At 38.3% G+C, this 24,123-nt stretch overlaps 1 protein-coding gene across 1 annotated transcript; it reads left to right on the forward strand.

The window, feature by feature from the left end:
* The first annotated feature begins 522 nt into the window (after positions 1-522).
* LYVE1 (lymphatic vessel endothelial hyaluronan receptor 1) lies at positions 523-15,305 on the forward strand. The gene is made up of 6 exons (XM_032426953.1): positions 523-966; positions 5,029-5,200; positions 5,307-5,446; positions 11,746-12,063; positions 12,703-12,781; positions 13,351-15,305. Exons 1-6 carry the CDS (start codon positions 885-887, stop codon positions 13,535-13,537), a joined length of 978 nt encoding a protein of 325 aa, XP_032282844.1. The 5' UTR covers positions 523-884; the 3' UTR covers positions 13,538-15,305.
* Positions 15,306-24,123: the final 8,818 nt, after the last annotated feature.

Consider the following 24,123-nt stretch of genomic DNA (forward strand, 5'->3'; position numbering starts at 1 on the left):
CAGAGTGCAGTCTGCTCATATATAGTACAGATAAACCTCACATTCATCAAAGAAGAAAGAGGAAATCTAAATTGAATTTTGGTCTACCAGAATACAAGAGAAGTTATTAGAGAGTTATTATATAAAGGACCCCTGTGGTGATTCCTATTATAAAGTCAAAAATCCTTTTGTAAAGTGAAAAATGACTAAAATTTCATGAATTGTCCCCCAGTTGTGTTTTCTAAATATGAATTGTATGTCTTGTTTCTTTGAAGAAAGAATCACTTGCAGTGGTGTAGAAATTTCAAGTGTATAAAAGAAAAGGGAGGCATAAACACCCTGTACTCAGTACTTAAATGGGCACTTGCTTTCATGAGCCTTAGCATCATTCCTCCCCAGATCATAAGATAAGCAGCTGGAGAAAAAAAAAAAAAATCACTGACTGTGGGAGGAAAACCCATGCTCAATCTCCTTTAGAGATGGACATTCCTACGAGTAGATAAATGAATAGGCTCCACAGGTAATAACAATGAACTGTGTGAGAATGAGCTGGTGAGGGAAGCGGAAGGTGGCAGGGAATATGGGAATTGGGGAAACCTCCAGCAGTTCATGCTGTGCTATCTGCCTTCCTCATTTGTGTGTTTTCTGAGTCAGCATTAGCTAAATTTTCCAGAAAGCAATCCACAAAGTACAGCCTGGGCATTTAAGGGACGTCACTCATTTCCCCCAGTGACCTTGACAAGTCAGAAGCTTGAAAGCAGGGAAATCCGGATGTCTCAGTTATGAAGTGGAGCAGTGGGGCTCCAATATATTTCCAGAAGTCTCCTCCAGACTGGTGATTATCTGCCTCTGTTACTGCCAGTGACCATCCAGGGTGTTTCTCTGGCTGAGAAGGGGTTGGCATAATGGCCAAATGCTTCAGCCTGGTGTTGCTTCTTGCCTCCATCTGGACCACAAGGCTCCTGGTCACATCTCTCCGTGTAGAAGGTAGGTTTCTTACCAGATTTCCAACCTGCGGCAAGGCAAGATCTTGCAAACTGTCCTAAGCCTACCTAATTCTTTTTTTTTTTTTTTCAAAGATTTTATTTAATTTATTTATTTATTTGACAGAGAGAGACACAGCGAGAGAGGGAACACAAGCAGGGGGAGTGGGGGAGGGAGAAGCAGGCTTCCCACGGAGCAGGGAGCCCAGCGTGGGGCTCGATCCCAGGACCCCGGGATCACGACCCGAGCCGAAGGCAGACGCCTAACGACTGAGCCACCCAGGCGCCCTAAGCCTACCTAATTCTTAACTGTGGATTGTTGGGAGTAGGGGTTATCCTCAATGTCAACAGGAGATCTAGTTGGTAGGATTGCTCTGCCAGAAATGTTTTCACCATATTGTCGACTTCACCAAAGTGATACACATTTATCTTTATGTTATCTTAACTTTCATTTTTGGTTATGGAATCTTTTTTTAATGGGAATATCTTGAATCAAAACATTGAGGAGAGATCATTTGTTTTTAAAAGTGTTTCATTGCAGAAACAAACCATGACTGTAATGAATTTTAAGCTTGGGGAAAATGGCCAACTTTCACTAAATATTGACCTGTTTTATATTTTTGGAAGTGTCAGCATAATTATTTTAATTTCAATTTTACTATACTACCATATATGTTTTTAATATGAAGTAAACAGCCAATTAACTGAGAAGAAAAAACTGTGAAAATGTAGGCTTGAAAATTAGTCATTAGCTCCCTACCAATGGAATGACTTTAAGTGATTTCTGGGCTTTTGAGATGCCTAAGGAGTAACCTCATTCTGCAATATAGGCAAAAAAAACTGTAACCACAAATCACTCAATTACAGCTCCAGGCAAATGAAAATTTGAGCACTTTAAAAGGAAAATTTTGTGTTCCTATGCTGGAAGATGTTCTGTAATATAAAATATTTTGGAATCAGATAACCTGATTTGATTCATTTATTGTTGTATTTAATTTTATGAGAAGCTACAGTTATATAATTGATTTTTTTTCAAATACCAGAACTGTTACTCTCAAATAAGTTTTGTCCTCTTTGAAATTCCCCTGGGGATACTATTCACTTTTTCCCACAATGCTGCCATTACTCAAACTTTTGAAATTGTTCTTTAGACCATCTCTGATGATGGCAAAAATTTCCTAAGGAAATTAAACTGTATATTACATATAATTTTTATATATGTAATATATGTAATATATAAATTTCATTTAATCTTCTCAAGAAGACATTTTATAGATGAAGAAATAGGCTCAAGTAAGGCTCAAGTAAAGCCAAGTGACTTGCCTAATGCCATATAAATGGTAAATAATAAAGCTTGGGTTTGAATTCGGCTCTGTCTGATCCTAAGCATACGGTATTTGCCTGCTGTTTCCTAAAAAAATCTTTTTTTTTTTTTTTAAGATTTTATTTATTTATTTGAGAGAGAGAATGAGAGAGAGAGAAAGCATGAGGCAGGGAGGGTCAGAGGGAGCAGACTCCTCGCTGAGCAGGGAGCCCGATGCGGGACTCGATCCCGGGACTCCAGGATCATGACCTGAGCCGAAGGCAGTCGCTTAACCAACTGAGCCACCCAGGTGCCCTCCTAAAAAAATCTTAAGGAAGAGATTAGTGGAGTAGCTCTTGGATTCCAGCTCCCTCTTTTTGTCTTTAAATGAAATAGGAAAGCATAAAGATGACTCCTACTTGTTGACTACCTATGATGGACCCAGCCCCTGCTAGGTACAAATTATCTATTCTGACAAAAATTCTGTGAAGAAGATATAACCATCTCCGTTTAACACTAACTTGCCCAAGGTCCCAGAGTCAATTAATAACAGATGAAATAATCAAGGCTAGGTCTATTACCCAGAATAGGTCTATCATTATTCTAAATAATAACTTTTAAGGTATAAATGAGTTTCGATGAAAAAGTAGCAAGACCACTTTATAGTGTAATTAATAAACCTTCTTTGCAGGTATTCCCAAAGAAGGAGCCATGAGATTTGAGCAATAGCAAGCTCATGGACTAAATCAGCCAAATTCCAGGACAAATGTGTGTTTGGAGAGTCCAGTTCTAGTAGTATAGTGTGTGTGTGTGTGTGTGTGTGTGTGTGTGTGTGTGTGTGTGTTCATCTCCCCCATAATACAGTGGGAAGCAGAATAGTGTCCTAGTTAAGAACTGGGGTTTCAGAGTCAGTCATAATTGGGTTTGTGCCCCCAATCTGCCCTATATCCTTGCTCTATATCCTTGGACTTGGGAAAGTTACTTAATCTTCCTGAGCCTCCACTTTCTATTAAAGGAGACAGGGTTCGGTACAGAGTAGTATAAACAGATGACAGATGTTAGAATTAATACTAGCATTAGTATTAGTATCAGTATTGGTATAGGTATTAGTATAAGTGCATATAGTCATAAGAGGCTGTTTCGTCACAAACACTCATATTGGGGTGTTGGCTCTCTAGTTTCTTTTTTGGTGAAAGCAAGGTCTGGAAGCAAATAAGGCCATCTACAAATATTGTACATCGTATACTGTATGATGACTAACATTAAAAAAAATATTGTATATCATATACATATCCCCTCTTCCCACCCCCTGCACCAGAGCATAGCAAGGTCAATGGAAGACTTGGAAATGTTCCTTTCATGTTTGCAAGGAGAAACTTTATTTTTTTTTTTAAGATTTTATTTATTTATTTGTCAGAGAGAGAGAGACAGCAAGAGAGGGGACACAAGCAGGGGGAGTGGGATAGGGAGAGGGAGAAGCAGGCTTCCCACTGAGCAGAGAGCCCGACGCGGGGCTAGGATCCCAGGACCCTGGGATCATGACCTGAGCCAAAGGCAGATGCTTAACAACTGAGCCACCAGGTGCCCCTGCAAGGAGAAACTTTAAATACCAACATAGAAAGTGGTCAAAGCATTTGACTGGGCATCCAATGCACAGATCTGTGTACAAGCAACTTCTTGGAAGATTGTAATGTCCTCTTAAGGACTTTTGTGGATAAAGCCCAATAGGAATAATGTACCTGAATGCAATACAACTTTGCAATTTCATACAGGTCTATAAATCCCAGAGCTAAGAAAGGGGATCAAAAGAATTCTTGGATTCATTAACTTTTGAGTAAAATATATTCACAACATATCTGTTCAACTGCCTCAGCTTCCCTAGGGAGATCAGCCATTAGCTGACTAAAGCCAAAAAGCTTTGAAGATAACATAATGATGTTATGTATGATTTACTGAGCATCTATTATGCGGCAGGCACTATCCTAAGCATTTTTATTTGAATTAACTCTTTCAACTCTCACTACCCTATACAATAGATACTGTTACTTTCTCAATTTTATAAATAAGGAAACTGAGTCTCAAAGAGATGAAGTAACTAGCCTAAGATCACAGAGCTAGCAAGTGACATAGGCCAGATTTAAATACAGGTCTGACTCTAAAACTCAACTTCATTTAGTTTCTTTGCCATGCAATGTTCACTGCCCAGTTCCTCCAGGAACTTCTGAGTAAGCCTGCCCCCCAATGGTCAGAGAAGACCTGGGACTGAGAAAGCTCACACTCTGTTATACCAAGTGCAACATTTTTCAGCCCATCTCAGAAATAGTGGTGTTCCCAAGCCACATTGGTTTGGAGTATTGTTAACTATTCTATTAACCACAGCCCTGAATTTTATCTTTCTCAAAGTCTCAGACCTTTCATTTTATAGACTCCAAAAAGGTTTGCAGCGACTGCATCACCTAGACCCAACCCCAGGAACTGGTAGCCAAAGCCTCTACATAAGCAACAAGGCACTTTAATGCAGCGGGGCATGATAGACTCAGATCTGATGAGAGTTACAGGTTGGACAGGAGCAAGGACCCAGCTAACCCAGAGGAATGTCCTTGTGGGAAATGCCTGGCCTGTGTTCTGTTATTTCTAAACTTCAATCCCAGTCACGAGGACCACACTGCTATATCAAGACAATAATGTTCTACTAGGAAGAACAGCCTACAGGCTGGGAACAAGGACAGCAGCAAATTGAGGACTTCTGTGATTCCTTTGCAGAACTTTCCACCTCAGGGCCATGCAGAATTGTGGGGGTCACCCTTGTGAACAAAAAGACAGCCCAGCAGCTGAATTTTGCAGAAGCCCAGGAGGCCTGTAGGCTGATGGGACTAACTTTGGCCAGCAAAGACCAGGTTGAAGCAGCATGGAGGTTTGGCTTTGAGACTTGCAGGTGAGAAACAACTAGAATAAATACTGCTGTAGTTCCTTCAGCGTTGTGTTCTTGTTCAGCAATAGAAATAAATGTATCCATTCAAATAATGTGTATTCTGTTATAGCTATGGATGGGTTGCAGATAAGTTCTTGGTCATCCCTCGGATTCTCCCAAACCCCAAGTGTGGGAAGAATGGGACAGGTGTCCTGGTTTGGAGAAATTCAGTCAGCAAAAAGTTCTTGGCCTACTGTTACAACTCATCTGGTAAGTCAGATCTACAGCCTCTCCATGTTTTCTCTGGTTCCATGATCCATCTAAGAGTAACCCTGAGCAGCAATAGAAGAAATCATGGCGATGGTCATTTTGTACTCCCAAGAATACCTCTGTGACTGGGCTAGAGGTGGCCATGTGCCCCTCAGAGAAAAAACTTAGGGAAAATATGACTAAATGGCAATATAGGGAGAGGGCATCCCAGGAGGCTCCATTACCCATGCCCCTCCATCTTATAAGGTAAGGAAATATCCACTATAGACAAAGCAATGTACTGAGTTATCACACTGAACCTTGACAATCTTTCTCTGAGATACACTTTGTCACCCTCATTTTGTAGAGGGGAAAATTTAGCTCAAAGGATGTAAGTACATTTGTCTAAGTTCTCACTACTACAAAGATTTTAACAGAGGTCTAACTCTAAAACCATGCTCTTTCCCTTAACCTTCATTTTTTTTTGAGGAGAAGAAATTCAGATACTACACTTGACATCTTCAAGGATAAGATCATTTTATGAAGGAAGGAGTTAAAGCTAGAAAATAGAATTGGTTTGCTCATGGTCACACAGTTGTTCCTTTAACCTTGCTTGGAGACCACAACCATTTTATCCCAAGTGCTTTACCTAAGGAATATCTCAGGAAGTTTTTCTTTCACTAAATACTTGCTCTCAGTTTATCATAAGAACCTCTGCTGATTTATTACTCTTCACATATACTCATAAATCTGACCTTCCAAAGGTCAGACAGCTAAGTGGTCACATACAAGGATAGATTCCAAAGTCATACTCTAAGATCCAAGAAATAAATGTGCACTAGCAACACTGTGTTGCCCAAAAGCAACATAGGGTCCAAGCAGTTCTCTGAATCAGGAGGCTTTAACCTAAAAAGAGACCTGAAAGACACTTTGTCCTCTTTCCTCATTTCATGGATGAAATGATAGTTCAGATTGGAGGTTTGGCTTGTTCAGTTGGTGGCAGAGTCAATACTGGAACATAAAGCTTCTTTCAACACTTGTTTTACCATCATCCTCCTCTCCTCTGCCTCTTCTGCCCACCACTTTTGGCTGGGGAATTGGTGGTTCACATGCCTGTATATCTCATAGCCAGCCCATGCCTGTCAAATGACCTGGTATTGTAACTTTCTGGCCTTCCTCCCAGCTGTCAGTGTGGTGATATGATACCCAGCCCTCTGGACTTCACAAAATGGGATCAGAGGAAGAGGACTTGGATTTGTGTGTTTCCTTGTGGTTTCATTTAACTTGCACTTCCATCCCCTATATTTCCTGTATAATTAAAGTTAGATCTAGAGGCTTGATTCAACTCTTGTTCAATATTTTTTGCAAAAAGACTACATCAAAAACTAATGATGTACTATACAGTGGCTAACCGATAATAATAAAAAAAAAAGACTTCATAGATGATACCGTGTACTTTAGATCACTTCTCAACAAAAGGCACTTAATGTCAGTATGTCCCATTATTAATATGCTAATTTTGATCATTTGAGTAAGATGCCAGACCTCTCTAAATGAACTCATAAATATATGTTTTTCCCCTTGCAATGAGTAGGTAATCTACACTGTGATATTGTGGCACCATGCAAATATTCTGGCTCGAACTATCTTGTACCTAGTAGTTTAAGCAGCCATTGGTAATTCTTGCTGGAACCAGTTATTATATGTAGGGCTACAAGATGTGACTTTCTAAATCTTCCTTCTACATTTGTTAGCTGGCATTCTTTGATAAGAAGAATTTCTCTCTCTCTCTCTCTCTCACACACACACACACACACCTCTTCCCTCCTTCTTATACTACTATGGACACATGACATTTTACTTATTCTGTGTGTTCAACATGTTATAATCAATTTTACAATTATTATTCTTTTATTCTTTTTGATGCTCAAATTGTCCCAAATTTGGTGAATAGGAGCCCCTTCTAGTTGACTTTTGTGCCCTTTATTCCATTAGTATTGGAGCAATTCCTTTCTTTCTAACATAATAATAGCATTTCCCAGACTTACTTTGTACTCTCTCTGCCCCTGATGTGGAATCAGCCATTTATTTCTCCAAGAAGCCCAGGTTCTTTGTAATGGAAAATGTTGATTAGAAACCAAGATCTGGATTCAAGTAATTTTCATTACCACTGGAATTTTCATTGCTTCTCAGTATTTTTAGTGGATAGCTATGTGTATATTTACACATACATACATATATGTAAAAATTATGAATTTGTATTGATATTTCCAACTCAAATTTAACAATTCAAATTTTTTCTTAGTTTGTTTTATACCTGCATCTTTTTTCTCTTACACAGAAGATCTTAGTTCCCAATAAATAATAGTAATATACTTTCTTATCCTATAATAGTTTCAAAATTATAAAACAAACATTATTAGGAATAATGAACCTATTGAGTGAAATTTGAGATTTCTCTGCATTTCTTTCAGTCCCCAGAAGATAGCCCTCTAAGGTTGTACTGTCAAAAAACTATGTGCAAAGGTGACTTGAAAAATTCACAACTCTGTGTGGTTATATTATCATTTTGAAATAAATTAGGCTCATATGCTTCTGTTTGCCATCTTTGTGAGGATCAGAGTTAACCTAACCCTTATCCTAACACTACTCCTAAACTTATCCTATGTTTCTTTGTTTTTGTAACTTTCTTTTTTATGGCTATCTTGTGAGGTCTGGGGATTAGAATAACCCTAAACCTGACCCTATACCTTATCCTAATTGTCTTTTTTTATTGCTATCTTTGTGGGTTTTGGGAGACCAGACCAAAGTGCTTTGAATGCTCTGCATGCACCATCTGTTTCATGTTGTTCCCTCTGCCACAATGCCCATCCTCCCCACTTAGCTAACTGCTACTCTTTATTCAATTCTCAAGTGCCAGCCTCTTCAAGAAGCCTTCCCATACCCCTTACTCCTATCTTTCCTCTTGGAGTCCAACCACACTCTGTGTTTAATATCAGAGTACTTGGCACATTCTAAAGAAATTATATTCATAGTTTGGAGGGGAAGGAGAGCTAGGTCCTAACACTCCTAGGTATGCCTTCAACCCGGCAGGGATCACAGGATCAGAATGCTGTTGCTCCCTCACACTGCGGCCCTCTTGGCTACATTTAATGAACAGAGAGGCAAAGGAAACTAATTCTTAGATAGATCCTATCTATCATGCCCATACATTATGCTAGGCCCTACACATTTATTATCTCATTAATCCTCAGTAAAATGACACAAATGTATCATTTCTATTTTCCAGGAGAAATAACTGATGCTTAGTGTGTATTTTGCTATGGTCATAGTCAATATGGGAAAGAGCCAGGATTTAAGTCTTGAGCCATACTACTTCCACGTAGCACCATCCATGGTAATGAATATACATCAATAACATACCAGGCCCTGGTCAGGTTCTGAGCCTCAGTGTTTTTTAAAAGCCCCCCATATGATTCCAATGTGTAGCCAGGGTTCAAAATCACTCTTTTCTAAGAGATCGCTAAGATCTAAGTTTTAGGGCGCCTGGGTGGCTCAGTTGGTTAAGCGACTGCCTTCGGCTCAGGTCATGATCCTGGAGTCCCGGGATCGAGTCCCACATCAGGCTCCCTGCTCAGCAGGGAGTCTGCTTCTCCCTCTGACCCTCCTCCCTCTCATGCTCTCTGTCTGTCATTGTCTCTCTCGCAAATAAATAAAATCTTAAAAAAAAAAAAAGATCTAAGTTTTAGGATTCCAGGTACTTCTAGATTCCCCTATTTCTTTGCAGTTGCAATAATCTCCTTCCTTGTTCCTGGATTGTCCTCTCTCCACACTGCATTTCATCCTCCACATGCATCCACTGATAATTATATTACTCCTCTGCTCCACAGCCCTTGGGTGACTTCCTATTTGAGAATATGATGTAAACTATGAAGCCTTTCACACATAAAAATGAGCATGTATGAGAACTCCTACATATCAGTTGGGAGGTTTGTGGACCCAGTTGAAAATTCCAACTCCTACAAAATAAATTCCAAATGCTTTAACATGGCAATTATGAATATCAATACTCTGGCTCCAGGCTATCTTCCCAGTCATCTCCTGCTTGCAGTCTTTCATGCTCCCAATCATATACACACCCCATTCTCCAGCCACACTGTACTCCCTGTCATTTTTCGATATAACTACTTTTTCAAACTTCTGGATTCTCGGGTCATGCTATTCCTATTGACTGGAATATTCTATTCCCTCTTCCATACTAGGTGAGCTACTGCTGTGTTCCAGCCATACTGGTCTTTTATTAAAACATCAAACACACTGAGTTCATTCAACTTTGGGCTCTTGAACTTCCTGTTCTCTTTACTTGGAATGCTTTTGCCCTAGATCTTCAGTGACTGGCTACTTTTTATCACTTAGGTCTCAGCTTAAGTATCACCTCCCCACTTTCTCTTATCATCCTATTCAAAGTATCCATTTCCCATTCCCCACCCCTACTGGTTTAATCTTTATCCTGTTTAATTTTCTTCTTAACACTTATCATCCTTTAAATTTTCTGGCTTTTTTTTTTTTTTAAGAGAGATGGAAAGGGGCAGGGGGTCGTGCAGAGGGAGAGGGAGAGAGTGAATCCTAAGCAGGCTCCATGCCCAGCATGGATGCCTACATGGGGCTCGAGCGCACAACCCTGAGATCACGACCTGAGCTGAAATCAAGAGTTAGATGCTTAACCAACTGAGCCACTCAGGCTCCCCTGGCCTTTTTTTTTTCCCCTTAAATCTATCCTTCCATTAGCATGTAGGCCCCTTAAATGTAAGGACTCTGTCTTCTTTGTACCATGACCTTAGCATTTGGAACAGTGTTTAGCACAGAGTTGGGGCTCAATAAATATTTGAACAAACATGTTAATTCTCCATATCATCTCCTCTGTGAATCCCCAGTGATCTCCTCCTACCTTTATCAAAATACGTCTGTCCTGGAAACTGAATCTATGCTGTATGTCTCTTATTTTCAGTTCCCAACACAGTATGTTGTACTCAGTATTACTTTCCTGATATTAAAAAATTTTCAATTTTTGAAGGAAAAACTTAGCATGTGCTCAAGAATAAGAAATGTAACTAGAAGTTCAAGGCAAAAGTCAAGGATGATGTGTGTTTGAATAGAGATGTTTTCAAAGTAAAATAAATATTATAAAATTCTGACTGAATGTGTGTATAGTCAAAATGTTTTATCAGTAGTATCTATGACCTTGATTGGTAATTTATTGTGTTTTTCAAAAATGAAAGGAATAACTTTTTCTTCTTAACTAACATTCCAACTGATGCAGAAATAAGTAGAAATTTAAAATAGACGCAAATTCTTATTATAATATATTACATGGATCTGTCATTTACCAGCTATGTGAATTTGGGCAAGTTATTCGATTTCACTAAACTTCAGTTTCCTCCTATAAAATGAGAGTTTAATAAAATTATTAAATGAAGTGTCATGATTGACTCAGATAAGATGCTCAAAAAATGTTGTTTCCTCTCTATCACATTCAACAGATTGGAAAGAAAATCTATATCCCTCCTCTGCTCCCCTCCTTAAAAAAATTTTATGTTGAAGAGCACAGAGAAATCTGGTTTTTGATCTTTGTCCTGAACTGTATATTGTCATGTGTGTATATTCAGTCTCCCCATCTACTCCTTCCATCCTGTCACTTCTGCATCCTTTCTTTATTCATTAAATATTTATTGAGCATGAACGATGTGCTAGACACAGAGAACATACCATGATGACCAAGACAGACAGGGTTCCTGCTTCCAGGGAGCTCAGTCCAGTGTAGACCAGTGCAATGAGAACCTTGACAAGGGAAGTACAGGCAGGTACAAAAACATATGCCTAGGGACCAATCTAGTCATCAAGTCTGCCTAATAAAGAGATATTCAATCTGAGACTTGAAGGATAAGTAAGAGCTAAGTAAAGAAGGGGCAAAGAGTCTTACAGGTAAAGAAAGCATCATGGTCAAAGGCTTGGATATGAGAGAAAGCATATCAAAGAACAGAAGAAATCTGAGAAGGCAGGAGGAATAAGAGACACACTGATCAGATAAGGCTAGCCATGTCAGCAGGGGACAGATCACAGGGGGCCTTATAGGCCATGCAGTTGAGGCAGTCACTGAAGGATTCTAAGGAAGGAAGTGATATGATTAGATTTGCATTTTTGTAAGATCATTCTGGCTGCACTGTAAGGGGACTGGAGAGGAGTAAGACTAGAGGCAGGAAGAACAATTAGGAGACTATTTTAATACTTACTTGTTACTTTATTTTTCCCTCCCTCAACAGATACTTGGATTAACTCATGCCTTCCAGAAATTATCTCCACCAACGACCCCATATTCAACACTGAAGAGGCAACGTACACAACAGAAATGATTGTCAGTGACAGTGCATACTCAGCTTCAACTACTGATGCACCTTATTCTGCTACACCTACTCTTGCTCCTACTTCTGCTCTGGCTTCCACTTCTACTCGATGGAAAAGAAAATTGATTTGCATAACAGAAGGCTTTGTGGAAACTAGCACCATATCTACAGAAACAGAAACTGAGTCATATACTGAATATAAAGCAGCATTCAAGAATGAGGCCGTTGGGTTTGGAGGTAAAAGCTTTCTGTGTTTGCATTGTATGTGTGTGTGTTTGTGTGTTTATGTATAACAGACAATACATAAAAACCATGTTGTCTCCAGATTAGGCACCCAGGACCTGCCAAATACAAGTAAAGCCTTAACGCAAACTCAATTTTCATAAAGTCATAGAACTTGAGGACTCTAAAGAAACTTAATGATTAAACTAAAAATCATGAATATAAAAAAGCTTCACTTTTAAAACTCAAAGCCTTTTAAAAATAAATCACTATTAATACATCGAAGTTCTTTTAAAAATATATACCTTAAATGATTAAAAATGATTAAAAAGTTTGTCTTCCTATTTAAAAGGAAGGGTTTACACTTAATTAGCTCCAAACATATCATCTCAAGGCCACAGAGAGGAAATGGACTCTGTCATATTGCAATTTATAAAATAGAGAGAGCACGTGAGGCAAGGCCAAGGATTTCTATAGGCAAGAAGCAAAAAAGCAGATGTGGGCCCAACATTCTAAGTAGCCTCTTTGTGGTCACAGAGAAGGCTTTTCTCCTGCATTATCTGTTGTCTGGCTTGGTGTAAAGAATCGTTAGAAGAGCAACACACAACAATGCATAAACAAAGGACCAATAGGCAATGTCTCTGTTTCCTCCAGGTGTCCCCACGGCTCTGCTAGTGCTTGCGCTCCTCTTCTTTGCTGCTGCAGCTGGTCTGGCAGTTTGCTACATCAAAAGGTAGGTTTGTGGCACACTGTTGGTCTTATAATCTATGTCACATTCCTATCTTGTGTTTTTCCAGGGTTGTTGTTAGCATTTTCCTCGTCAAAACAGAAATGATAGTTTTCTTATATTGTAAATTTTCTCCCTCATCTCACCTTTCCTCCCACACCCAATCTTTCTACTATTTCAGCATGTGCATGTCATCCAGCCTTTAGAAACAGGTCAATGCTGTCCCTTTGAGAATCAAGAGATAAAAAGAACAGACTGACATCTAGGGGGAAAATATATATTTTATCTTGATTCTCAATTCTTTGTTGTTGGTGGGAGGATTATGAGGTCAGCCTCAAGTCTGGCCTGCAAACTGGACTGGAGGGGAGTAAGACTAGAGGCAGGAAGACTCATCTAAATGAATCCACTGAAGTGGGGATGCATTAATGTATTTGAGTGTGCATGTGTTAGCATCTCTCTGAAATAAAGGTATCCAATGTACTGTGCTAATACGGGCTATCACAGAAAAAGCGTTATCTATTGGCGTATGTGTTACAAATAAATCTCTCACTTTAATTTTATAATTATGCCTATAGGTATGTGAAGACCTTTCCTTTTACAAACAAGAATCAGCAGAAGGAAATGATTGAAACCAAAGTAGTAAAGGAGGAGAAGGCCGATGATAGCAACCCTAATGAGGAATCAAAGAAAACTGATAAAAAGCCAGAAGAACCCAAGAGTCCACCCAAAACTACAGTGCGATGCCTGGAAGCTGAAGTTTAGAAGTTTAGAAGAAAAAGAAATGAGAGGACACATTTCCTGATACATATCCTGGCCCCAGATGGGGAAAGTTAAAGGGCCGAAGAACCAAACAAGAAAGTCCACCCTTAGTTCCTAAATGGAATCAACTCAGGGCTACCTTTGGACTATGGAGTTCACCAAACGGAATTCCCTTCTTCTTACTGCAATCCTTTCTGGATCCTATCCTCCTACCTCCAAAGCTTCCCACAGCCTTTCTAGCCTGGCTATGTCCTAATAATATCTCTGTGGGAGAAAGGAGCTTCGCAAAGCACAGGGACCTAAAACAGCTAATCAGAACACATTTATAAAGAGGCTTCTTAGTTGGCTGAGAACAGGTGAGTTGAGAACCAAGAAACCACCGAGACCAAGGCTTTCTCTATTGACTCCACAGGTCAGATCCTTTCTTCACTCTGAAAAGGTAACATACATCATCTGGCATGCCCTTCTGAGCCAGGCAAAAACAAAAGAAGGAAAGAAGAGTTCAGCATCTGAAGGCCATGGAGATTCCCATGACTTGAGACCTGATCTCTGTAAAGCCAAAATAAGTAGAGAAAAAGAATGAGGCCAAGGATGTTGTCAGCATATTGTCAGCAGGGACTCCAAATACAGATAGGGTCAAAGTAGTCATCTCTGAATAATCTGAGTCGGAATCACTTTTTAGAATACACATACACTTTCTTTTCTTTCTCTTGCTGCTATTTTCTCTAGAAGTATACACTTTTACAAGGAACCAAAACAAATCTCTTACAAATTTTTATTTTTATCTGAGAAATCATTACTGAGGAAAATTACTGTGTTAAAATGCAGTAAAATTTAACAAACATTTATTGAATATATCAGGTGCTGGATAAGGTATTACATTCTATCATTGAAAGTTATTTATCAAAAACTTGTATACAGTAAAATGTATGAAGCTAATTTTTTCTGTTTTGATATCCCTAGCTTATTTACTTGCAAAACTAATTTTTTACTAAGACTAATCTATTCATTATTTTCTCTAACATGGCAGCCATTATAACCTTAATTTATTATTAACATACTTAAAAAGTACGTTATTACCTCTATGCACTGAAGCACATTTTTAAAATGTCATTAACAAATGTATCACCAGTTCTCCTTTCTTCAGCAAGAAGAGCCCAAAAGGTGCAGAGATTTTTGTGTCAAAAAAATAAAAGTATTTAGAAAATCTCTTTTCTCTCTTATTTACATAGATGCATTATACCTTTCATGCAAAACTGAAGTAATCTGTTTTTTGCAAAAGTAAGAGGGACAATTTTGGTTGTTGAAAAACAAATATTTGTAAACCAGGTAGTACATATATCACCATATGGGGCTATTCTTGCTTCAGGTGGTCTTATTTTAAGTATGTCAAGTACGCACACATAAAACAGTCCTTTACTTAGGATTTGGGTCCTACATTATAATCCATTTCAGAGTTCACAGGGAGCTGAGGATTCAGGATTGTTCATTTGTCCTGTTTCTCTAGCTTTCTCTCTCTCCCTCTCTCTGGTCTTCCCTTTTGGACTGTTAATATCTTCTTCCCCTCACCAGTGACCCCACAGCTAGCTAGCTCCATGATCCTTTCAGCTCACAGACCATAAACAGCTGGCACAGTCTTTTGTGGTTGGCCCACAGAATATTATCTTAAATTATGGTTTAATTGCCAAGAATGAAAAATCAAGCGGTGCCTGCCTGGCTCAATCAGTAGGGCATGTGATTCTTGATCTCGGGGTTGTGAGTTCAAGCCCCATGTTGGGTGTAGAGATTACTTAAAAATAAAATCTTTTAAAAAAATCAAGAGTTTTCACATATTTATATACCTGGGTTCCCTTGAAAAAATGGGAAGATCTGGAGATAGAGAGCCCATATTCCCCCACAGCAATAATTATCTCAAACTAAGTGGTGGCTGTCCCCTTTAAAAGGGCTCCACTTGCTTCACTTTATCACAGTCTTCGTGCTCTATTGCATCTTCATGCCAAAATAAAGGTGCCATGTCCTATGGATCTCATTACTATTGCCTTTTTCTTCACACCCAGCCCATTTCACTCATTTACAATCTTCCTGGCACTGAAGTCTGTGAGTTTGAAATTCTGGTTTGTCAGTCCTTAAGTTTTATCAGCCTCATCTAGTTCTTAGGGAGTGAAGAAGAAAAAGCAGAAAGAGCCAAGTAATGGCCTTCCTTCTATATATGTTAGCTGAAAAATAATCAGATCTTCCACCTTAGATCTCCCATCTTGTGAGCATATACTGTACGTTAGGATACTATCATCTACTATTTGTTTTTAAAGATTTTATTTATTTATTTATTTATTTGACACAGAGAGAGACAGAGAGACAGTGAGAGAGGGAACACAAGCAGGGGGAGTGGGAGACAGAAAAGCAGGCTTCCCACTGAGCAGGGAGCCTGATGTGGGGCTCGATTCCAGGACCCTGGGATCATGACCTGAGCTGAAGGCAGACACTTAATGACTGAGCCACCCAGGTGCCCCTATCATCTACTGTTAATTTAGACAGGCATATGCCCTACTCAGGAGGAGGAAGAGGGAAGGAGAAAAACCTCACCCATCCACATATATTCAATAAATATCCCAGATGCCAATTGCAAACATACTGATGAAATATGTAACTTTCATCATTATGGAAGAAAGGAAAGGAGAAAAGAAGGAGAGGAAGGAAGGGAAGGAGGAAGGAAAGAAGGGAAAAACACTTATTGAGTACCTAAGTGATAGTCATTTTCACATGTGCTATTTAATCATTATATTTCCCCTGAGAAGAATTATTACTGTCATTTTTTTATTAATTAGAAAACTGGATTTAGAGGAGTTAAATCACTTTCTATGGTCACAGGTCTACTTAAGTGCCAAAGGTAGGATTCAATCCCAAGTCAGAATGACTGCAGAGCCCATACTCCTTTCCCTACACCACTACACTTCATTTTGCAAATGACAATATAGTGATTCCAGTATTAAGCTTGAAATCAGTCACTTGCCAAAAACAAATAAGAAAACTAACTCAGGACTCCCGTCCCAACTTCAGGGAATTTTTAAATCCATTTGCAATAACAAGGAAAAAAAAAAAAAAAAAGAACCACTAAAAAACCTTTGAGAACTGCTCCCTCATTGATACAGTCACCAACCTCAGCAACGACTTAACTGGTCCAGCTCATATGGTCAGAAAATGTAAGTTGCACAAGGATCAAAGATTAGCTTCTCAAAATTCTTCACAAAGTTAAAAAAAATGAAGTCAAATGTCATAGATATCTAGAAGTACAGCCTGGTCTAAAAGTCTCCTTCTTCCTAGTCAAATTCTCTTTATTCTCCATTGAACAAAGAGAAATTGGAAGAATATGAGGGATGACTCAGGTCAGACCTACAGTTCAACCTACCAGAGCCAGTCTTCAAACAAGGCAGGTAGACAGCCATCTAATTACATTTCTAGGTGGTGCACAGGATCTCCATACCCAGAAATGCCTCCTCCTCATGCCTGCCTCCCTGGCTCAAACAGTATACATCCACTCCCTTGTGAAACTATCTGCTTTTTATAAAAACCAGGCCAACTATCAAATATAAACATGCTGATGTAGTTCCAATAAAAACAAACTGGTTTCTAAGGGTAGAAAGCTCAAGTAAAGCGGGTGACTTGAGGCCCAGCACATGTCTGCACATAGTGGGAGTTTATAAATGCCCTTTGGCTTGAATAGGATTGAATCATGTTGATTTCCAGAGCAAAGAATCCTACATGTTATTGCCCTTCTCTAGACCTTTGGCTAGTGCCCAAAGCAAAATCAATTGCTCTAGGAAAAAGCAGGTTTCTAAGGACAATAATAACAACATGCAAGTAAATAAATTCTTACTAAGAAATGAGAGAGTCACTCACACACACCAAAAAAGAAAAGGTTTAAGTTTCCTAACAGGAACAAAAGCAATTATTTGTCAATTCAATGTCCTAGTTAAATGTAAATAAAGTTTAGTTGTTTACCTTACAATAGTCTATACATAAGATTAGGTTTGACCTAAGAACATTTTAATAATACTAAAACCACCTGAGAGCATTCGCTTCTGTGTATGTTCCCCAGGAAATGCCCAAATTTCCAGACAGTGCTGATGTGATTTAGGATGTCCCCCTTTAGTATCTAGGCCATTTACTTTTAAAAAATAAACTTTTTTAGAATAGTTTTAAGTTTACAAAAAAAAAAAAAGTGAAGATAGTAACAAAGAGTTCTCATATACCCTATACCCAGTTTCTTCTATTAACACTCTCTATTAGTATGGTACATTTGTCATGATTAATGAACCAATATTGATACGTTATTAACTAAAATTTATACTTTATTCTCATTTCCTTAGTTCTTACCTTATATCTGTTTTACTGTTCCAGGATCCCAAGCAAAATACTATATTACAGTTAGTTGTAATATCTCTGTAGGCTCCTCTTGGTTATGAAAATTTCTCAAACTTTCCTTGTTCTTGATAACTTTTTTTGAGGAGTACTGGTGAGGTATTGTGCATAACATCCCTCAACTGGGGTTTCTCTGATGTTTTCTTATGATTACACTGGAAAAGGGGAGAAAGACCACAGAGGTAAAGTGCTATTTTCATCACAGCATATCAAACATACATACTATCAACATGACCTATCACTGAGGACGTTAACCTTGAGCACCTGGCTGAGGTAGTGCTCATCAGTTTTCTCCTATGTAAAATTACTCTTTTTCCCTCTTTCCATACTGTACTCTTTGGGGAAAAAAGTCACTATGCACAGCCCATACAAAAATAGAGGGTGGTTATGCTCTGCCTCCTCAAAAGCAGAATATCTAAATAAATTATTTGGAATTCTGCACAGGAGAGTCATCTACTCTCCCTCATTAATTTACTTAATTTTTTATTTACATCAGTGTGGATGAATATTTATTTTCTACTTTATGTTATAATCCAGTGCTATTTATTTTTTGCTCAAATTGTTCCTGTTTTGATCCCTGGGAATCCTTTCAGTTTGCTCCTGTGTCCCTCTGGCCTACACCCATCATTGTGTTTTTATTGGGTACCTCCTTACTTTCTGACACTATACAATAATCCAGGCTCATCCTATATATTTTCCACCCCAGTCCTAAAATCAGCCACTTCTCCAGGGAGCCCTTGTCTCTTCTAGTTTTTTTGTTTGATTGGTTGGGTTTTTTTGAGAATGATATTAGAAATAAAGTGCTCATGGCTACTGGGCCCTCTCCCAATCACCCAGGCGATAGCAGCCCAGTAGTTTCTAATTTCATAGACTCATGATTCTTTTTTTAAATTTAGGGGCTGAAATAGGCTTTTTAACTTTTTAATGTTTTCAGATAAAGACATCTGAAAATTATACTTCTATTGCTATCATTTTACAAAAGATAACAAAGAGCAAGGATATAAAATCAGAATAAAGAAGTCATTAAATAAGTTTAGTTTTACAAAAAACTGACTACATGGACCTTATTTTCCTCATTTTACCAGTGACAAGTTACTCATTGATAAGTACCAATCAAAGGAGTGTCCTTTACCAATCAACTAGAGAAAATAATTCTCTGAGCTGTACTTAAGATAACCTTTTAGGATAAAGTGGACATGCTGAGAGCAAGTCCAATGATTGGGATCTAACTCCTTCTACCCTCCCAGTTGTCTCTCCTTCCACATTCCGTCCCCCTACCCCAGCCTTGCCCACTACATACACATACCATTACCATTAAGCAAAGAGAGAGAGCTCAGTATCTGGAAGGAGAGAGAGACAATTTATAACTCAAAGTCCTTTGAACCTAACTATACTAAATTCTATAATTTAGGCCTGGATATCCAGTTGTATATTGTGGCTGCAGTCTAAGGTATCATGGTAATAGGGAAAAGATGGGAAAAAATGAAGCTGGGAAGGTATGCAAGTGACCAGTACTGTGGTGTTTTCATTCCTAGGCTCCTGATTGGCAAAGGAAAGCATCACAGCATTATGATCATCACAGAGACGTAATAAGATTTTGGGGATTCTGGGGGTGCCTGGGTGGCTCAGTTGTTAAGCGTCTGCCTTCGGCTCAGGTTATGATCCCAGAGTCCTGGGATCGAGCCCCACATCGGGCTCCCTGTTTGGCAGGAAGCCTGTTTCTCCCTCTCCCACTCCCCCTGCTTGTGTTCCTGCTGTCACTGTCTCTCTCTGTCAAATAAATAAATAAAATCTTTTAAAAAAAAAAAGATTTTTGGGATTCTGAAATTATTCTAGTGGTAGTGGTGTAAAATATGGACTAAAGAAATTGTTAAGCCAAACCTAGCTGATCATCAAACCCATCTATGGAGATTTGTAAAAGCTCAAGATCATGGGCCCCCAACCTAGCCCAAAAGAATCAGAATGTTTTTTCATGTTTAGGACCTAGAGAGCTATACTGAAGCAAACAAATAAACAAAAGCAAAAAACTCCCAGAGAATCTGATCTAGCTGGTCCCAGGATCAGTGAATGGGAATCACTGAACTACAGAAAAGAGGGATTAGAAACAGTAAGACAAAGCATGCCAGCGTGAAATGATAAGAGCTTGGACTATGGCAATGCAGATAGGACAGAAAATGGATTCCAGAGATATTTCTGAGACTAACATCAGAAATACCGGCTAATTGATGAGATATTAAAGTAACTCAAAAATGACACTGGAGTTTTCAACTTGGGCAACTACACGAATGGTTATTTCACTAGCCAAGTTAGGGTATGAGGAAAAAGGAAGCATATTTGAGATAGAAGATAATGAGCTTGGCTTGAGAATGTGTTGTTTCTGCTACAGAAACAGAATATCTGGGTGGAAGTATCTAGAAGACAGGTAAATTTTTAGATTTGGGGAAAGGCAGAACTAAAGATAAAGATTTTTAAGCCATTAACATGCAAGTGTTTTGGTAGGGAATAAGGAGAAATTAGTTTGGAGGTAAAAAATGAGATAAATATCTAATAGTTGACAGTGAAAACTGTGGCAGGACAAACATTAACATGCAAACTTTACTTCTCCAATTGCCAGTCTAATTTTCCCTATATCTCCCTCTCAAAAAAGGAAAGGTTTACTTTGTTGGAGAGAGTCTAAGTCAACCTTAGGAATGAGAAGGAGGCAGGGATGAAAGAGAAATGAGAGGATGAAAGGAATCACAGAGGGCTAGGTGTCAAGAGAGATTTGGGGGCTTTATGGAAGGAGATGCCCCAGAGTAGTTGGGGGCTGTGATGGAAGTAGATAGGATCAGAAGGAAATTCTTACAAACTTTGCTGTGGCATATGTATGATCATAGTTTTTGAGAAATGGAAAAAAAAAAGGATTATTTTGAAGTTAATTTTGGTTGTGTGCCGTATTTCTTTCACTTCAGCACCACTCCAAGCCTGAATCATAGAGACCTAAACTTAATAAAGGATAAAGAATTATTAGACTTGATAATACAGGAAGAAAGTACAGTTCCTGGAGTACCATCATTACATTAAAAAAATACAATCCCTAGAGTAGTATCACTCAGGGTACATGAATTAAGGGACAGAGTTTGAATGGTGGCATTAGATATTAATTGAATTGGAATGAACTCAATTTATTTTGTCTTACACATTCTCTGACCTCTCCTTGCTATTTCCCAGACCTGAGTTCAAGCTCTTATCACTTTTCTTCTATACTATTGCTCTGTTTCCAGTCTCAGCAACCTCTCTGTCACACTTACAGTCCACCCTCTTATACTACATAAATGAATTTTCTCAGATGCAGAGCTTATTATGCTATTCCTTGGACCTTTGAGGGCTCCCCATTTTTTTCCAGAAGCAAATCCAAACACATTACTATATTAAGTGGATATGGTGAGTTGGCATTTAGCATCCATTTTAAATGTATGCCTTCCTAAACTGTAGAGGATGAAAAACTGAAACTACTCCCTCCAGATTATCTACAGCTGGACTTCTGGAATCAAATAAGTTCTACCAATTAACGCACAACCACATGAGTAAGAAGGAATAAAGGAGAAAAGACCAACTTTATGCTACTTCAGCTACTGCTACAGGCAAGCATGATCATGGAGATACTGGGCTTTTCTGCAACAAAGTTCCAGAATCTAGCCTAGCTTCATGGGTATTGAGAGACAATTAGAGTCATAACTATAGTGCTTAGTTCTAAGCACTTCTAATGATTTCATAAGTACCTAATTCCCTATATTAAACTTTTTCTGTTTAAAATATTTGGAAAGGTTTCTGTTTCCCTTGAGGGAACCCTGGCTAATTGATACAAATGACATTAAACACATTTTACAATTTGGCCTCCAAACCTCATCTCAAACCTTACCTTGAGTCATTCTTACAAGGATACTTCATGCTATAGCCACACAAGATCATTTGTCATTCCGGAATTTAATCTATACTTTCCCCTCTCATCTCTGCAAGTGCTGTTCCTTCTGTTTTCATTGCCCTTGCTTTTCTTCCTAATTGTATTAGTTATCTATTGCTGCATAACAAATTACCCCAAAACTTAATCGCTTATAACAACATTTATTATCTTGTGTTGTTGTGGGTCAGGAACAGGGTCCTCCACTCCAGAACACTCACAGAGTTGCAATGAAAATGCTGGCCAGGGCTGTATTCATCTCAAGGCTCTATTAGAAAGGAATCAATTCCAAGTTCGTTCATATTATTATTGGCAAGATTTAGTTGTTTGCTATTGGCCAAAGTTTGCCCTCAGTACTTTCCCATGTGGAACTCTCCATTGGGGCAGCTCAGAAAATGGCAATTTGCTTCATCAGAGCCAGCAAGAGAAAGAGCCAGATAGAAGGTGAGCAAGATGGAAATCATAATATTTTAGACCTAATCTTGGATGTGACATCCCATCACTTTAACTATTATTCTATTCATTATAAGCAGCACTACATCCAGACCACACTTAAGGGGAGGGGATTATTCAAGAGCATAAATAACAGAGGCAGGGATCACTGGGAGTCATTTTAGAAAGCTGCCTCCCACCACATTAATGAATCCTTCTCATTTCTTCTCTTTGCAATTTGTTTATATAATGCTACATTGTATTATTGTGAGTTGTATATATTTTATTTTTCCTTTTATCTCTAGCACTTGTGTAGTACATGCTAAGCTAGTACATACTTAGTTGGCTCTCACTAAAAGTTGTTGAATGAATGAATGCATATATTCTTCGGGATTTCATGAGTTCTAAGTCTTACCTTTATCCAGCTATCTATATTAAGTGTTAAGATCATTCACTATAGGGCCAACTGTTCCTGTCTACCTAAATATTGTTCATCTTGATGTCTTACTTTTGGTATAGGATGCAGTTGTGAACAAACCAGAAGAATACATAAAGGTGATTGTATTTGAACTTTACTCTCTGAGTTGGCTACTGACTCACTGCTATGAGCAATCTCATATTAATATTTATTTTAACAGGACACTGCAGTGTGTTTTGAACTGTGGTCAAGTCAAAGAAAGTTGAGGTGCCTCAGCAACCACAAAGCCAATAAATACTGACAAAAATTTGGTTTCTTTGTCTCTAGATTTTTATTTTAGTCTTTGAAGTCTAGGATGGTTTACTCACAATCTGGAATTCTACATACTAAATACTATCATTTTCTAGAAGTTAGATGCCTTTTGGAATATTTCCAGACTTTTATTTCTTACTACTCCAATTGTGTTCTTATTTTCTTTGGATTTGGTCTTTAGCTAAGTTGAAGACATTCTTTGTGATCGAAAAAAGAAAAAATTAGTTAAAAGTAAAATCTCTATGAATATGAAAAGACCTAATAGAACACTCCATGTACATATTCTTTTGTCTATAAGGATTAGCATTTTAGCAAAAGTCAACATCATAAATGATAATAGTAATAGCAAAGACTTAGATGTTACAAACTGCATAAAACTGCTGAATCATAACAAAATATCTTAAAATCATATTATGTTAATCTCCATTAGTAGGTTTTTGAAAATAATCTATTAAAAAGCAGCAAGAGAAAAGAAGACAGTTACATACAAGGGGAAATCCCTATAGGGCTATCTGCAAATTTTTCAGCAGAAATTTTGAAGGACAGAGGGAGTAGCAAGATATATTCAAAGTGCTCAAAGGGGAAAAATCTTCAGGAAAGAATACTCTAGCCAGCAAGGTTATCAGTCAGAATGGAAGGAGAAATAACGAATTTCCCAGACATAGAAGAGCTAAAGGAGTTCATGACCACTAAACCAGCCCTAAAAGAAATATTAACAGGGACTTCGAGTAGAAAAGAAAGACCATAAGTGAGAGTATGAAAAATAAAAAACACAAAAGCAGTAAAAATAAGTATTTCTGTAAAAATCAGCCAAGGGATTCATAAAATAAAATGATGTAAAATATGACACCATATACCTAAAACATGGGGAGGAGAGGAGTGAAGAATGGGTTCAAACTTAAGCAACCAACAACTTAATACAGACTGCTATATGCAGATGTTTTATACAAACCAAATGGTAACCACAAATCAAAAACCAGTAATAGATATGCAAACAATAAAGAGAAAGGAATCCAAGTATATCACTAAAGAAAGCCAACAAACCATGAAAGAGAGCAAGAAAGGATA

This window comes from Phoca vitulina, unplaced genomic scaffold (assembly GCF_004348235.1).
Source record: "Phoca vitulina isolate PV1807 unplaced genomic scaffold, GSC_HSeal_1.0 scaffold36, whole genome shotgun sequence".
Lineage (NCBI taxonomy): Eukaryota > Metazoa > Chordata > Mammalia > Carnivora > Phocidae > Phoca > Phoca vitulina.

Bases quoted from the DNA above. Each gene is read 5' to 3' on its own strand.
- LYVE1 (XM_032426953.1), top strand. From the start codon at position 885: ATGGCCAAATGCTTCAGCCTGGTGTTGCTTCTTGCCTCCATCTGGACC. The intron at 967-5,028 runs GTAGGTTTCTTA...ATTCCTTTGCAG, and splicing joins CACATCTCTCCGTGTAGAAG to AACTTTCCACCTCAGGGCCA. The intron at 12,782-13,350 runs GTAGGTTTGTGG...TTATGCCTATAG, and splicing joins GCAGTTTGCTACATCAAAAG to GTATGTGAAGACCTTTCCTT.